The following is a 16,795-nucleotide window of genomic DNA, read 5'->3' as shown; positions in this document are numbered from 1 at the left end:
CAGGCAAGCTCCTGCAACTGTGTTTCTCACCTACAGGCACTGTCCTTCACAGCTCTTCAGTCAGCCCTCAGCCCAACACCATCCAATCACCTCTTCTCTCTCAAAATGTGATTGATTGCCAATCCCTCTCCATGGATTTTTTTTTTTTTTATTTTCAATCAGGCTTCTCTCATTTTTCAACATATGCTTCATAACTTTCCCAGCTGTTGTTTTTCTTTCTCTTTTTTCAGATATTTTCCTTCTCTTCTTGGATTCCCTACTCAGCCCTACACAGGATTCTCATTTGTGTATGTCATCCTGCTGTCATTCATACGGGCTACAACTGCCTTCCCAAATATGGCTTCCATGATAAACGGTACTAACTGAATTAAGTTGCCACCCTTCAAGCAAATTAAAACATTTCAAGACAGAGCTTCTTTTTGCCTTCTTTGTCCAACATTTAATTTGCACATCTGTTACTCTTCAAAATGAGTATTCTGCTTATGCTATGCTGCTTTCCCCTACTACCCTGAATTCTGCTACCATTTCAGACCAGCTCAGTAACGTAATATGAATTATTTTTTATGCAGTGTGCTTCTAAGCTATTTATTGGTCAATGCAATGCTTGAACCGCAATGTCAATCTGCATTACCATAAGCATCTCCCAACAGATAATCACTACCTCCTAACAAAACCCAAAGACTTGATGTATAAAAATCATTCTGGTGTTAGGACTGCCTGCACTTCAGCTGTGATCTCTCATGATAAACAGACATGAGGCTGAGTTATTGCCACAGTTTGCCTGTGACTATAAATCAGTCTCAACAGATGTTTATTCCCTCATATTCTTTTAAGCATCTGAGACTATGCTTGAAATATATTGGAACAATCAGCACTTGAGACATGTTCTTATACCAACAGGATCTGATGATGATAATATCCTTGTAATTATACCACTTTGAGCATTCTCAGCAAAAACATACTTGGTTTTTATCACAATCCTTTAAAATATTTATAGCTGTTAGTTTACCACTATGTCAGAACATTTCCTCTCCCTTTAGCCTCAGTACACTTTCCTACAGCATGGTAAGTATCTGGAATTTGACATCTTGATTAATAAAAGACGATTTATGGCTAGCAGTTGACTTGGGATTGTATGTTGTAAACAAAGCAGCAGGTTTTCTCTGACTCACAGAATTTTTGGAGCTATGTGACAGCTTCTAAGGCACAGACATGACACAGAAATTAATTACCATCTTACTGCAAAAGACTATTGAAAGTATTCTGCCCCCTACCCCAAGCCCCCATTTGCAGAGGATTGTGATTGGAGTTCTTCTGCTGGCTCTTTACACAAAAATAAATTTTACTCTGGCTGAACAACCGTGAAAGAAATATTTTTGCTTGTAAGATTAATGAACACCTTCTGCTGAATTACCTGTTCACCCAAAGCTCCATCTCCTTGGTGTTTAAGCAGCATGTATTAGAACACAGTAGCAGATTTAGGAACAGCTGTGGAAGTTACTGAAGGCTTCCACTCAATCCAACATCTGAGAAGACCCTCTTACCTAACTTCTTTAAAAGCTTCAGTTTCACTACAGGTGCATCAGAGGAGTGAGGGCTTAGGTTTGGTGAAAAACTGTGAGAAAGAGTATTTGTAATCCAGCACATGGAGCATTGTTTTTTACATTAAATCCTGGTTCAGGTCTCATCAAAACTGTATGTATGCATTTGTTTGTTTTACAAACTGGAAATTTTTATCATGCAAATTATTTAATCAAAAAAAATCATTACATGATCAGTTTGACATCCTTATCTGTCTTTATTGCTGCCCAATTTGCATTCAAAAATGATGTGCTTTGTGAGCAGTGGTGTAAGTAAAGTCTTTGTGGGTTTCAGGTGAGTTCACACCTTGAGTTCTGACCAAAGTGAAAAATATCCCTCCCCTGTACTAGTGTGCAGTAATATAGCTCAACAGTTTTTTTTCTCCCTCACTATGGAACTTATCCAATCTCTTTCTTTTCTATCCATCTGCTCATTTTCATTTATTCAATACTGAAAAAGTGAAAGCGAAGGTATTGAATATGTGATTAACATTAACTAAGAGATCCAAAATATGCTACGCAGGACCTAAAGAGAAAGTGATGACATCATCTCTAAGAAACCTACCTGAACAATGGAGCAAAATCAAACCTATGCAGCAGATGCTAAATTAGTATAACTCTGGAGCCATGATAGATCTCAGCTAGTGATTTGGCAATAAGAATTATCATCCCCTGTGTTTTTTCCCAGTCACCAAAGAGGTTTTGGTCAAAACAATCATCATTATATTTTTTAACTATGTGGAAACAAAAATAAAATTCTTGCCAGTGAGCTTTGCAGATGTCACAAACCCTTTGAAATGATAATTGGGGAGCAGGACACTTTTAGCTCTGCACAAGAGCATGAATCACATGCTAGACTGTGCCCACATAATGGATGAGAATGTATGACACATTTACCAGTGGCATTTGTATTTTAGGAAACTGACTTGAAAGCAAATTTGAGCTGAACATAAGCTCAAAATGGGGTAGAGTAGTTAAGAACAGAGTGACAATTTTGTATCTAAAAGGAGAAAACTACTGAGCAGATGAGATAGTGTTATCACTTGATGATTTATTAGTGGAAATTTTTATTCAGTTCATCCACCTGCACCTTAGCAACAACACTAAAATGATAGGAACAGTCCAGAAAATAATGATGAAGAGTATTTTAAACCTGGAAAATCTTCCCAATTCTGAGATTAAAGAAGTTAAAACTGTTTAAGCTTTGGCATCTTAAATATATTGTGATACATTAAGCTAGTGCATTACTTTGCAGAACATTATCTTTGCTGCGCTGGCTGCCCATAGGTGTATTCTTTACCTTGCAGACAACAGGAGGTTGTTTTGTCCTCAAGGAAAAGGGTGTTATTTGTTTTACTTTCCCCGCGGTTAAATGTGAACACAAGAACCTCTGCTGCAGAGTCGCTAATGCATAATCTTCTTGTTGCCTGACAGTGACTTACCCTACAGTGCCGCCTCTCCAGTAAACTCAAAAATAGGTTAAATATGACGTGGACAGGACATAAAAGTACAAACATGGGAAGCTGTCATATTTTTGTGGTACATTTAAACTAACATGATCTAGCAGCTGGAAGCTGAAGCTGGAAACATTGAGACTGGAAATTAAAACCTAGTTTGCTAGAGATGTCAGATCTATCAGTTCCATTCTGGAGGCTGAAATTACAAATGTTTCTAAAAGCTTACATGGAAGTTCTACCTTTGATACATGGCATACCTTAGAAACATCTTGGATCTGATTTGTCCAAGCATTCATATTACACAAATAATGACATTTCCTGTTAAAAATCAATATCTTTATAAGCACAGAAAGTTTCAAGGTTTCTTCTGCCTCTTTGACATGTGATACCAACAGCAACCATACTCCCAGGCACATAAATGGTAAGAATGTCTGGACTGAAAATCAGTTTATGGATTATAGCTATTCTGATTTTAAAAGACCCTTTGGAAATTATTATTTCTTTATAAATAGCCCCTCATAAGTTAGAATTTGATCATAAAGAAAGAGAAGGCACAGCCAGCAGCAAATAAGATTAAAGTTAGGAAGGGCATGCTGAAGGGTTGGCTCTTACTCTTGCATGTCAACATCACGGCCAACTCCATTAGCACTCAGCTGAAATAAGAGCTTGTGAACATCTTGCCATCACTGAAGACACATCTGCAGAAAGGTTGCCCAAGATACATTTATGTAAGATGTGCACAATGCCTGTTGGAAGTTTTTTGTGAAATTTATGTTTCTTCTGGTCAATAACCTGCTTCCATGCTTCTTAATAGGACATTGCACTCACCATTTCCCACTCCTTAACAGCTTTTCCTCTTGCTGATGCCTTTAGACAGCAAAACAGGAGGAGGCTATCCATTTACTTACAGCCCAGATCTTGTCCCAAATCCCTGTTGTACCTGCAGTACCACAAAAGGCCATAGAAAAAACACTTCTTGCCATCTGAATCCACAGAAGAGATGAGGTTCAGTGGCTGAACTGAGGTAAAATTTGCACATGACTTTTCATTTCACTGAGGAGTCTCAGGAAAGTACATCCTATACTATTTGCCTCAGCTTTTCTTCTCTGAAGGTTAAAATTATATTTTTCAAAATATGCAGGGTTGCTTTGGTTTTTGCACACACACACATACACACACACACACACACACATGGATGGATATTAAAGGACTTTCAGAAAATCTGAGCCAAATCTGACAGGAATCATTATTCTGTCAAAATCTCATTGCAGTAGCCTTAGACACCAGCACTCTCAGCTTTCCAAGAGCAGGCCCTGATGTACAAGGTTAATCACAAAGATTCATTTTGTTGAGGGATCAGAAACCCAAAGCTGGCTCTATATAATACCTAAATCCCTTAATGCAACCAGCAGAGCCACAGTGCTTCTGTCCTCTAAAGCTGATGCTTTCTATTAATGCCAGATACCTGTGCATTCATCTTTCTTTTCAGGCCAATTGCTAACAGAAGAGTTTTGTGGTTGAAAGAAAGGCAAACTTGCAGTTCAGAAAGACAGGAGATAAACTGCTGGCCTCTTTGTAGTTAATCGGACTTTTATTACTGCCCTCAGTTCACGATTTCACCAAACACGTTTGATTATGCAATGTTACACTTCTGTGTAATTTTCTGTACATTTATTCACATGCAAATGAAAATCAGAAACACTTCTGAACTCTGCTTTTCACATGGTGATGAAAGGTTTTCCCAGAAAACAACTGACATGAAAAATTGCAGACGTATGTGTATTGTTCTCTAATAATTTCTATTATGTAAATTCAAAGCTCCAATTTATTGACTCCTAAGGATAAGACTTTTTCATCAAAAACTTTAGACCATCACAAGATAAAATCCTACCTGGAAATCATCAGAACTGATGATACTTAAAACCTGAATCTGAATTTTGTTCTTTCATATGATTTTTATCAAGATTCAACAGAACACATGGTAACCCTACAGCTGATTACACTTCTCCATCTCACCATGAAGGCAGGGAAAATGGAATGGAAAGACTTATGAAGACAAGGACAATGTGAACATGATATTTCTGGACTAGTCCCTTTTCTCTGTACCACTTCAAACAGCTAGTGAAAGCTGACTAATCACATTAACATTTAAGGGCATTATTTTATAATAATGGCTGGGAGATACCTTTGTTCATACCACTCGGTAAAGAAATTACCTGAACAGAAAATACGCTTTGTGTGAATCTCCCATTTATCAGACTAACAACATAGAGCAACCAGAGTGTGTAGAAATCACAATGCAGTTTGTGGAAATAGAGCAGAGACTGCAATTCCCAAAATGGTTCAAACAAACAAACAAACCAACAAACAATCTCTTAGAAAGTATGATGATAGAATAAATACTGTCAGTTTCTTCTGCACCAGGAGAGCTTCAAGAACCTCCACATGCTCTGAGACACTTGCTTTTTGTCAACCTGCTTGGCTATTCTATGATACAGCTGAAGTAACTTACAATAGACATTAATGTATGTATAGAAAAAAAACATTATCTGGCTAAAATTTGGAAATATTTCTTTAAAAAAACCCCAGACATGAGCTACTTATATGACACACTGATATATCCTTATCTCTCAATGGTCGTATGTCCTAATAATGAGGACTGACAGGTGATCAGGTGAGATGGAAGTTATAGTGAAATGGATATATGGTTACAAAATCTTCTGCTGAAAATGGCCTTGCTGCTTCAAGGATGGTGACAAATATTCCATTACGAGTTGGGTGTGAGTGTGTGTTAAAGATAAGGACACTATCTACATTTACCTACTCTGATCCCAGTTGGCTGCAAAAAGCAGAAGAATCTTCCTGCCACAGTGGTCGCGATTTTCCAGGACTCCCGGAAACCCATCTGTCAGAGCCCGTTTGATTCCTGGATCATCGGCCTTGAAGTTTTTGAACATATCCAGATTTAATTGGCGGTATTGGAAGTACTGAGCCAGCAGTCTGAAGGCCTCAGTTTGGTGAAACTTTCTGGCTCGGAGAAATCTCAAGATGAAGGCATCATCTGTACGTAAAAACCCAATGTCAGGCCTCGTGATGATCATGTCCCTGACTTGCTGGATATCCTGGTGCAAAATGTCAGGGTTTTCATTCAGTTCCAGGCGGGCTTTCTCTATAGTCTCTGGACTAAGTCCAGCTTGTAAATGGGTCATCTCTGCAAAAACCTCTTTTCCAAATCCTTAACTTCAGATATTTTAGTAGAAGTGCTGATCCCATTCAACTGATGGTCTGCTGTGAGTGCGAGCCATTCAGATGCTTTTTGCTATCAAGCTGATACTTAACAAATTAAAGCAAAGGGCTTTCCTTATTCTTGCAGAGTAACAGGCCGTTCACATGTACTATACTCCTTCCAAAGGAAAGTGTTGTTTATTCCATCACTTACTAAAAGAAAAAGAAAATATATAAAAGAAAGATTAAATGCGTATATAAAGTTTTTAGGAATGCATTTCTGAAATTATTTAGCCATAAAATTTCTTTGTATGCTTCATATGTAGGAGGATAGCAGTCACATAATTTCAGAATGGGTGCATTTAAGATAAGGCAGTCACTAACATCTTGAACATATGTATTCAGGCTTTCAGAAAAGCAATCTGATTTATTGACAATTAATACTAAGCTGTATCAACTTACTATTAAAATACATTTCTCAAAGTTGTCTTACAGAAATGTGGAAGGTGCAGCATCCCTAACTTCAAGCCAAGGATTAGAACAGCAAAAATAATAGTAATTTTTTTTCCACCCCTAATAGGAGCAACATTTCAGCTTCATAGGTAAACAGATTTACCCTCATCGTACTAAGTAGAACAACTGTTTGATTTCGTTTTATTATCTGTACTATAAGCTTGTAGCTCTCCTTGACTAAGATCCTGAGTTGACTGTAAAACTGTTTTTTAAAAAAACCAAAACTCCAGCAATACCAAGGATAATTTCTACTTTTTAGAACCTCACTGAAAATATTTCCCATTGAGACTCAATACATCTTCATGGGAACCCTTCCACAAATAAGGTTCTTGATGTGTCCAATCTGACAGGGTTGGTGCTTTAGTTGAAAAGAGATGTATTTTATTAAAAATTCTTTTTTTCTGTATATTGTAGCTTTCCTGAATACCTAGTTCTGAATTTCCTTTTGATTTTTGTATTTTACCTAGAATTTGTTTTTACAAGTGTTAGAAGAAAATCTGCTTAAGCTGTATGTATGAGCAAAATGGTACAGTGAATCTCTTACATTTCAGTGACATAATTAGCAAGAGGCTGTCATCATAGTCTGTGTAGCTACAACCGGGTGAAATAAGATCAAGGTCTGTTCCAGTGTGATATGTGTGTGAGGAAAGATCAAGATCCATACAATTTTTCAGCCATCACAGAAACAGACAAGCAAACACCACCCCACCCCCTCCCCCCCACCCGCTTAACTGATCTCTCTTTCTAATTTCTGAAAAAGAAAAATTGGTTTTAAAAATTTAAAGGAAATCCCTCAGTAAAAGACATACTTTTTGTATTTGAAAAGCTGTTTGGAAAGTTATGAATTATTTATAGCAAAACAACCATTTCATTCAGCTGCTCCCCTGGGTTCAGCATTCTCAGATCAAACAAAGGGGAGAGCAGCATCCAAAGCATTTCTTGGTCCCGGATTTGCTCAAAGTTATGTTGCAGGACCTGGAAGTCAATGAGCAGAAGGAGTGCCTCAGTTCCCTCCTTTGTGACCTTGCATGTTATTGATAAAAACTACATTTTAGATGCCACAGCTGCAGCCCAAGGATGAGATCCCAAAATTTAAATACAGAGTGTTTCTGCATATTTGCTTAAAGGACATTTGTGGTGGGAGATAAGCTTTTCATTTAACAGCGATATGAATTGGACTTTTCTGTGGGTGACACAAAGGAGAGTTTATTAAGCATCCTCTTTCTGTATTCACTGTGGAGCTGGAGTTGAAAAGAGCTACCTGCAGAGCAGAGTATCTGATGATTGATCAGCCTGGGAAAACTTGAGGAAAGGCAGAGCTGGGAGAAAAGAGGGCTTTGAAAAGGCACTACGGAGTGCAAATGATTCCAGAGAACAATTCCCCAGGTTTTGAGGGGTATTCCATGAGTGCAGGCTATTCAATTCTTAAAGAAATTAGAGCAGTAATAAAGGTGGATTCCTTGTATAAAAATAAAGTAACAGTTATTTGCCTTACTCTTGCCTTTATTAGACCAAATTAGAATAACTCCTATGGTATCAACCTAATTCCACTGATGTAAAATTACAGTAGGCCATAGAGAAACCAGGCCAATATTTTGTGACTGAGATCTCAACTTAATGGTGACATTAGCATTTTCTTGCATAAATCATGGGTTTTGTTGCAATTGCATCCATGAGCTAGTTAGGAGAGCTAGGAGTATTTAAGTGTGACACTCATTAGGGGAGTGTGGTGCCAGGATTGGTCCCTCCCGAGTTTTGACAGCAAGCGGTAGAGTATGGAAACTCTTTGTTCTCAAAGGTGTTAAGCAGAGGTCTGGAAGCAAGAAGATTATCTGGGGTCTGCATTAGCTCTGGCTTAGGACTTAGTATGAATTACAACACCTTTAGTGTTCCTGTGGCTTAGAATCACAAAATCATGGAATCACAGGATGGTTTGGTTTGGAAGGGACCTTTGAAGTTCATCTAGTCCAACCTCCCTGTCACGGGCAGGGACATCTTTCACTGGATCAGGTTTTTCAAAGCCCCATTCCATCTGGCCTTGAACACTTCCAATGTCTGAGCATTCACAACTTCTCTGGGAAACCTGTTTCAGGGCTTCACCACTCTTACTGTAAAAAAATTTCTTCTTTATATTCAATCTGAATCTGTGCTCTTTCAGTTTAAAAATGTTAGCCCTTGTCCTATTACTACAGGCCCTAGTAAAAAGTCTGTGACCATCTTTACCTAAAGGGGCTCCCTTTAGGTACTGGACAGCTGCTGTAAGGTCTCCCTGGAGCCTTCTCTTCTCCAGACTGAAGCACGCCAACTCTCTCAGCCTGTCATTGTAAGAGAGGTGCTCCAGCCCTCTGGTCATTTTTGTGGCCTTCCCCTGGATCTGTTCTAAAGCATCCAAGGACTAGCAGCAGATAACAGTCACGCACACACACACAGTCCCCACTTCATCAGTTTTCTGTGTTTCTAGGAGTTCATGGGAGTAAAACTGTCCCTTCCTCTGCTCCTTTTCTGTCTCCCACTTCCACCAAGATGCTTCTTTGGCAGTATGGCAAATTCTTGAAAGGTCAACTGCAGTCTGCTCCAGAAGAAAAGAGATTTGACCAAGCAGATAAAGTCTGGCCTTTCTTATTGGTTCCCCAACTATTTACTGTCAAAAACTATTTTACTTATTTTTATTAAAGTTTCCTACTGTTTTAACTAATTTAAATTCCCAGGATTATCCCAAGGTGAGGGAGATACAGTCCTTTCCCGTCAGATGTTGTTGCCAAAAAGCAACTTACAAATACTCATTCTAACAAAAGATCCATTTCTAAATGCATTTCAGAGTTTTCTGTTAGTGAGCTGAGCTATAACCGTGGATTACAGTTATCTATAGATTATCCCGATTATCACCCGGAACAGACTGCACTAAAATACTTTATTGGTGTGAAGTTATATATTGCAAAATAATCTAAAATATGTATGAACAATTTTGTCACTCTCAGAATGGTAGGGCAAATCATGAGGTTAGCAATCCACACATTGCCTTCAAGGAGCCTGATAGACATCAGTGAATGATTTGGTTCTCCCACTGCTAACCTTGACAATAAATTTAGTGCTCCATAGCTACCCAGTTTAATTGTCACTGCACTTTCTCAAACGGTTCTGATTTATTCTGATTCCCAAGATGTAACAGAAGCTTCATCTCCATTTTCACCTCCTCCCACACATGGCAATTTCTCCTTCTCTTCCGGTGTTGTGTACAGCTCTGATCCATCTGCCAATTTTTTAGATGTTTATATCTTTGTTCAATTTGGTGCAGGGTTGTTTTTTCTTCCAAATGAAGACATGGGTCTTCTTTCCCTGTTTTGAATATTGTTGCTGCCTGTTGGCGCACTAGAGTGTGTTACAGTCTCAACAGCTGTTTTTCTGTCTTGTGACTCTGTGTTCCCAAGGGACTATTTGCTCTTCTAATGTCTTTTCACAGCCCCTTATAATAAATCATCCCTCCAAAGAAACAAAATTCAGCCTTAAATGAAAAAAAAATTACAGAGATTTGAAACACAACATATTAACACCAAAACAAGGAGGGAAATTTCCACCAAAATTGTGGTGTCACATACAATTTTGGCTAATTCATTTTCAGCCCCAACAAGGGAATGACAAGGGACAGTGAGTGTTCAGCATAGGTAACATATTGAAAGTGGGATACACTTTTCAGACAAGCAGCTTATGTTTTTGCATGATCCTCAGGAAAAAAAAATAGTTAATAATAAAATGTACAGTAATATTTACTATGCAAACTAAAATGACGATAGTACCTTTCCAAAATATACAAAGCACTTTTCATTCAAAGATTTTAATGTGCCTTACTGCTCATTCTTCAGTGACAGCTTCTGGGTCAGCATGCAATCCCCTTTTGCATTGCATGCCCTCGAAAACTGGCCAAAACCTGCCTTCAGTGATGATGGCACTTGTCTGGATCATTTTGTTCCTGCCCACTTAACTGTCCCTGGAACACCTCTTGTTTTTTTAAGCATCTCATCTCCATTTGGCCCTTCCCCATCCAATTCAGTTCCAGAAAGATTTTAGCTGTCTCTTTATCTACCAAGTGTTTTCCATCCAGTCCAAAGCTATATGCCATGTGAAATTTCAGTACCACAATTTGCAAATTGAGAAGGCACTAGCACTTCATCCTCACCTGGTATTAAGAGGCATCACTGCTAAGGTTTGTCTCATTATATAATTCCTAACTCCTAGCGTTCATACAGATATTAGCTGCTAGAATCAAACCAAAGAGGAAGGGAGTAGGCAGGGAGGGAGGAAAAGTGGTAATATAGAATGATTTCATCTCAGAGTGTGGGTGTCATCTCATTAAATTTCTTTTTGAAAAATATTTTGATGTTAATTCTGGAAAACTTCTTAGGGCTACGTTCTGCTTAGCAGGGGTTTCTCCATAAGGACAGGGGAGGATGAGTCCATACCTGTACCTACAGGAATGATTCCTGTGGCACTTTGTGGCTTTGTGGTACCTTACCTTTACCACCTGTACTGGAAGTGGAGTAGTCAGATATAGGAAGGGACCTACCCCAGCTCCATGAACCAATTTCAGAAGAGCAATGAGCAAAACTGACTCTCTCTTGTCCTTGGCTGCAAGACCCTGGCATCTTCCACAGATTGTGGGGAGAAGCATAGCCCTGAGTGATTTGCCTGAGATCCCAGAGGACACATTTCACAGAGCTGGGAACAGATCCTATCTCTCCTGAGCCATAAGCTTACATGTTAACATCCAGGGAATCTTTCCTCTTTATGCATAATGCTCTGCATTGTAAGAAAAACATGAAGCCATATTGCATACAAGGAAATGGAGAGGTAGACTGCAACATTCCCAGCATCTCCAACATAATCCCCTTAGGCTTCAAAAGCACAATCAGGACTCCCAAAGTGTATCATTTCTTTATGTCTTGCAAAGAGCAAACTCCCTGTGGGTGTTTCCAACAGGTCTATCTAGTATCCCAAGTCCAACAGGCTGGCTGCTACTCAGATTCTTACAGAATCACTGAAAGGCTGAGATTGGAAAGAACTTCTGGAGTGCATCTGCTCCAACCCCTGGCTCAAGCAGGGCCTCATGGAGCTGGTTTCCCAGGGCTCTGTCCAGACAGCTTTTGAGTATGTCCAAGGAGGGAGACTCCACAGCCTCTCTGGGAACTTGTGCCGGTGCTCAGTCACTCTCACAGTAAAAACATATTTCCTGATGTTCAGAAGAAACCTCCCATGTTTCAGTTTGTGCTCATTGCCCCTGGTCCTGGCACTGGGCACCACTGAAATGATCCTGGCTCCATCCTCTTTACATCTTCCCTTCAGGTATTTGAACACACTGATGAGACCCCCCTGAGCCTGCTCTTCTCCTGGCTGAACAGTCCCAGCTCTCTCAACCTTTCTTCCTGTGAGTGACCCTCCAGCCCCTTCATCATCCTCTTCACCCTTTGTCAGACTTTCTCTTATATGTTCATGTCTCTCTTGTACTGAGGAGCCCAGAAGTGGACACAATACTCCGGGTGTGGTCTCACCGCTACTTCTCTGTGGTCTTTCCTAAGGGATTAGATTCTCCCAGTGAATATAAATGAGTTAAATATTGCAAGTCTTTCTGCTCCAAGTACTGGTGCTCCTGTAAACCTTCACTAGGGATTTGTTGCTTCTTGTCATTATGAAAATAGTGAATGTTTGTGACTATAACAGCTGAGTGGGGAATTTGATTGTTTCTCACATCTTCCCAGGGTAGCATCTCTCAGCTCAGGTACAAAAACTAACATTTCCTCCAGTTCAGTAAAAAAAATATCATACATTGCTACTTGTTCTACAATCTTCTTGTTAGTTTGAGTTAGAGGTTGCCCTCAGGCTGCATCTAAATGTCCAGTGGTGGTAATTTAGCCATGGCACAAAACACGGCAGAAACTCAACTGATCTTTGCTGCTCTCTGCACAGTATGTAGGGCAGGCACATCTGCAGCACCAGTCTGAAGTAGTCCTGTTATTCCTACAAGCTGCCAGGCAGGAGGAGAGACAGACAAGGCTGTCTAGCAAACATAAAATTAAAAAACTGCCCTGTTATCTTTTGACCTAAAATGAGCAAAACTTATTAACTACCTGAATATTAAGGAATTGGACCACATGCCGAGGAGAGGAACTTAAGCAACACATAAATAAAAGAGTTAAAGAGCCTTAACCTCAAGAGGTTGGTTAAATTTTTCTTCAAATCATAGTTTTTAGGTTGTAAGCATTCACCAGTCACAGATAATCTGCAAACCCCTATGGGAACATGTGGCCTGAACCTGTGGCATGCCAAAGAAGCAGCAGTTACGAGGAACTTCCATGTCAGTCATGCTTCAAGCGTCACCAAGCAAAAGCACCCTGGCTGCTATTAGACAGAGTTCAGTTCCTCCAATAATATAGAAACATCTTGCACAGAAATTATCAACAGTGTGCAAAACATTAATTCTCACCCCCAAGCCTCATAATGAAGCTATATGTAGAAATCTGATAGCACACAATCATAACGCTGGTGTCTGAAAATGCCTAAATGCTGGACAAGTTGTGTTACAACATCTGCACAAAGATATACAGAAGAAAGAACAAAACATATTAACAAGATATTCAGTACTACATGTTTAATAACATGATATTTATCTAATTTTGCAGTTCTTTTACTCCATGTTTTGAGATTATGTTCCTTCAAACGCAATCGTGAGGTATTAGTGTTGACTTCTTTCTGCTTTATATGTTATGCCAGAGAAAAGCATCTGTAGCTTCTCATTGTGTGGCAGTGGGGAGGGGAAGGGAAGGAGGGACAGTCAGGGGAGGAAAGGAAAGAGAAAGGGAAAGGGAAAGGGAAAGGGAAGAGAAAGGGGAAGGGGAAGGAGAAGGGGAAGAGGAAGAGGAAGAGGAAGAGGAAGAGGAAAGGGAAAGAGAAGGGGAAAGGGAAGGGAAGGGAAGGGAAGAGGAAGGTATTTCTGCACCCAGAAATTCATGGAATCCTCCTGGGGTTTTTTCTCTCCTTTCTACTGAAGTCTGAGCACAAACACAAAGCACATAGGAACTTCTCCCAAGCTTGTAGAAATAAAGCTTAATATAACTTTATAGTACCATGTGGGTTTGTTTTCTCAGTGGAGGAACATATCAGACCTAAGAAGTTTATTTCTCTAAATATTACTGAGGAAAAAAACCAAACCAAACATACCAAAATCCCACTAAAGATTTTGGAATTTCTCAAGTTAAATCAATGGAGCAGCATTAGATCAAGAGGGAAAGGAATTAGAACTCATCTGACCAAAATTCATGAGAACTTCTACTCAGTTTTTCCACTCTATAAAAGACTAATGTTGCCCCCTTTTATTTCTTGCTCTCTTTTGTTTAACTTGTGGTACCCAACTGTCACATCTTGTTTGTGTCTATGCCAGAGACACTACAGCACGAGGCTGTGAGAGAAAATAAAACTCACTTGCCAAGCAATAGCACAATTGCTTCAATAATTGCATGCTTAAGTTAACAATTGCATGAGCTTACAGTCTTTTGAAAGGAAATATTCTCCATCCTTTTATGAGATGACTATTTCAACTGACATGATCCTTTTTTGTAAGGTGAGGAGGCTGCTGTTATACGTTGCAGTGAAATGATGTCTGTGTTCAAGGCACGTAAACTTTAAGGAATCATGACCCAGTGCTATGGTGTGGATTCTGCAGCTCCTCCATTGCTGAACTCAGTTACACTGCTTACACTACTGCTCAGCAGCACTGAGTGCTACTCAGAGTATGCGGTCTCTGCAACAGATTTTAAGTTATAAATGCTGATATAATAAATTAAGAAGGTTTATTAAAAAGGTTGCAATATCTTTCATTGTTTTGCATTTGCCTTACAAAAGTCTAATTTTTAGAAAATACTCAGTAGTTTTTAGAGGTAGGTGAGTCAACAGAATTCTTATAATAACCAGCAGCATTTTACAGCAGATACATGACAACACAAGCTGCCCCTGTAAACTTCAAGCTGGAATACAGACTGCAAGTGAGGAAAAGCTCTACAAGGTTATCTGACTTATTGTATGAAAAAGTAAACCAGTACCTTTACTAAGCAGTGCATGGCATAATACTGTTACATAATATCTCATGTAGATGTTGGCATTGTATTAACTTTTAGTACTGGAGATAATCCATGTTATCATCTGATTGCTCAGCACATGAAAGCAGAATTTCTGTAATTTAATTTTTTCTTCCAAATATGATCCAGTCAGTATTCAGTGATGGACAATGAGTAGCCATCTGCTCCTTAACTTCATTATTCACAGAGCTTGTTAAAATTGAGGAATCAGCATTTTGAAAAGGGGAAACTCCCTTTCTCCTATGACCTTCCTCACCCTCTCAGGATTAAACCATTGCAAACAGAATTAAAGTCAGGCTAGTAGCACACATGGGGTCTCTCCAGCTGTTATTTGCTTTGCATTTATTTTCTGTATGAACACCCTCACTTCTTGCAGAGACCACAACTTAATTCTTGACTTCCTGCAGCAAAGGGTCCACAGGCTAGGTGTGATTCACCTCACTTCTTCCCTGTACCCATCACTGTTTACCACTGGGAAAGCAATACAGTTGACTGACCTGGCACATTCCCCCCTCCCTTTAATTGCTCATCCCTCTTTGGAATGAGTAAACGTCAGAACAGGCATCAATTTGCTGAGGAGCAAACAGGTATCTGCTGCTGTTTGACAAGCTCCTGTATGTCAACACTTGGCTGTAGTCCTTACTTCATTAACTTAACTCCCAGTTTTAACCCTTTCCTCTACATGCCCCTCATCTCTCCCTGGTCTCAAACTGGATCTGGACTTTCCCTTCCAGCTTGTGTTCTTTCCCTTCCTTGCCCAGCTCCTGGGCTGCAGAGCTGATTTTTACAGTCCCATGACCCCTTTCAGGAAGGATTGAGGCTGGTGACGGAGAAGGAAGACAGAAGGTGAAGAAAGGGCAGGAAAGTGAGGAATGTGGGGAAACAGGGGCAGGGAGGAGAGCAGACAGGGAAGGCAGAAGGCAGAAAGCAGAAAGGCAGAAAGCAGAGAGAAGAGAATCAGAGAAGGAGGGCAAGGACGACTGGAGGAAGAAGAGCCAGGTTAGATAGGAGGCAGGAGGCAGTACGAAGGGCAAGGAGAGGCAAGGGAAGCAGAGGAGGGAGGGGAGCTAAGGGAAGTAGAGCTGGCAGGGCAAAGAAAAAAGGCAGGGAGCAGGGGAAGGAGGCAAGAAGGCAGAGAGCAGTCAGGTAGGACAGGCAGGAGAGGCAGCCAGGGGAGGCAGAGAGCAGAATAAGGAGACAGGGAGGGAGCAGGCCAAGTAAGAGGCAGAGGATGCAGAGAGTACGGAGTCAGGGAAGGCATGAGGAAAGCAGTGGAGGCAGGGGACATAGAGACAAGGCAGTGAGCAGGAGAAAGAGGCAGGCAGGGCAAAGAGCAGGCAGGCGACAGGGAAGCAGGCGCAGGAGAGGTAGGTTGGCAGACAGGAGAAGTATGTTGGGAGGCAGGAGGTAGGGCAGGTAGGGAGCTGGGCAGGCAGGAGTCAGCAGCCAGAGCTGGCAGGAGGCAGGGAACAGGAGGAGCAGGATAGGCAGGAGGCAGGGACCAGGACAGGCAGCAGGCTGGGCAGGCAAGGAGTAGGGCAGCCAGTGAGTAGAGCGGGCAGCAGGCAGAGAGCTTGGCTGGAAGGAGGCAGGGGACAGGAGGGAGCAGGGCTGGCAGGAGACAGGCAGCAAGCAGGGTAGTCAGGAGGGAGCAGGGCAGACGGGGGGGGAGCAGGAAGGAGCAGGAGGCTGGGCAGGCAGAAGGTAGCAGGGTAAGCAGGAGGGAGTACGGCAGGCAGGAGGGAGCAGGAGGGAGCAGGGCAGGCAGGGGGGAGCAGGAGGGAGCAGGGTAAGCAGGAGGGAGCAGGGCAGGCAGGGGGGAGCAGGGCCGGCAGGGGGAAGCAGGAGGGAGCAGGAGGGAGCAGGGCAGGCAGGGGAAGCAGGAGGGAGCAGGGCA

The 16,795-nt window shown here is 41.0% G+C and overlaps 1 protein-coding gene across 1 annotated transcript in view; it reads right to left on the bottom strand.

The window, feature by feature from the left end:
- Positions 1-16,795, bottom strand: part of CLVS1 (clavesin 1) — a 100,708-nt gene that overhangs the window by 83,526 nt on the left and 387 nt on the right. Inside the window, exon 2 of the mRNA XM_042022601.1 lies at positions 5,858-6,475. Coding sequence (XP_041878535.1) covers positions 5,858-6,246 — 389 coding nt within the window. The 5' untranslated portion in view covers positions 6,247-6,475. The remainder of the gene's footprint in view (positions 1-5,857; positions 6,476-16,795) is intronic.

Source organism: Corvus kubaryi, unplaced genomic scaffold (assembly GCF_017639235.1).
Source record: "Corvus kubaryi isolate FWS band 111438036 unplaced genomic scaffold, C.kubaryi_AGA036_p1.0 37216, whole genome shotgun sequence".
Lineage (NCBI taxonomy): Eukaryota > Metazoa > Chordata > Aves > Passeriformes > Corvidae > Corvus > Corvus kubaryi.
Note: the sequence above shows the minus strand (reverse complement) of the source record. Positions and strands in the feature narration are given on the sequence as shown.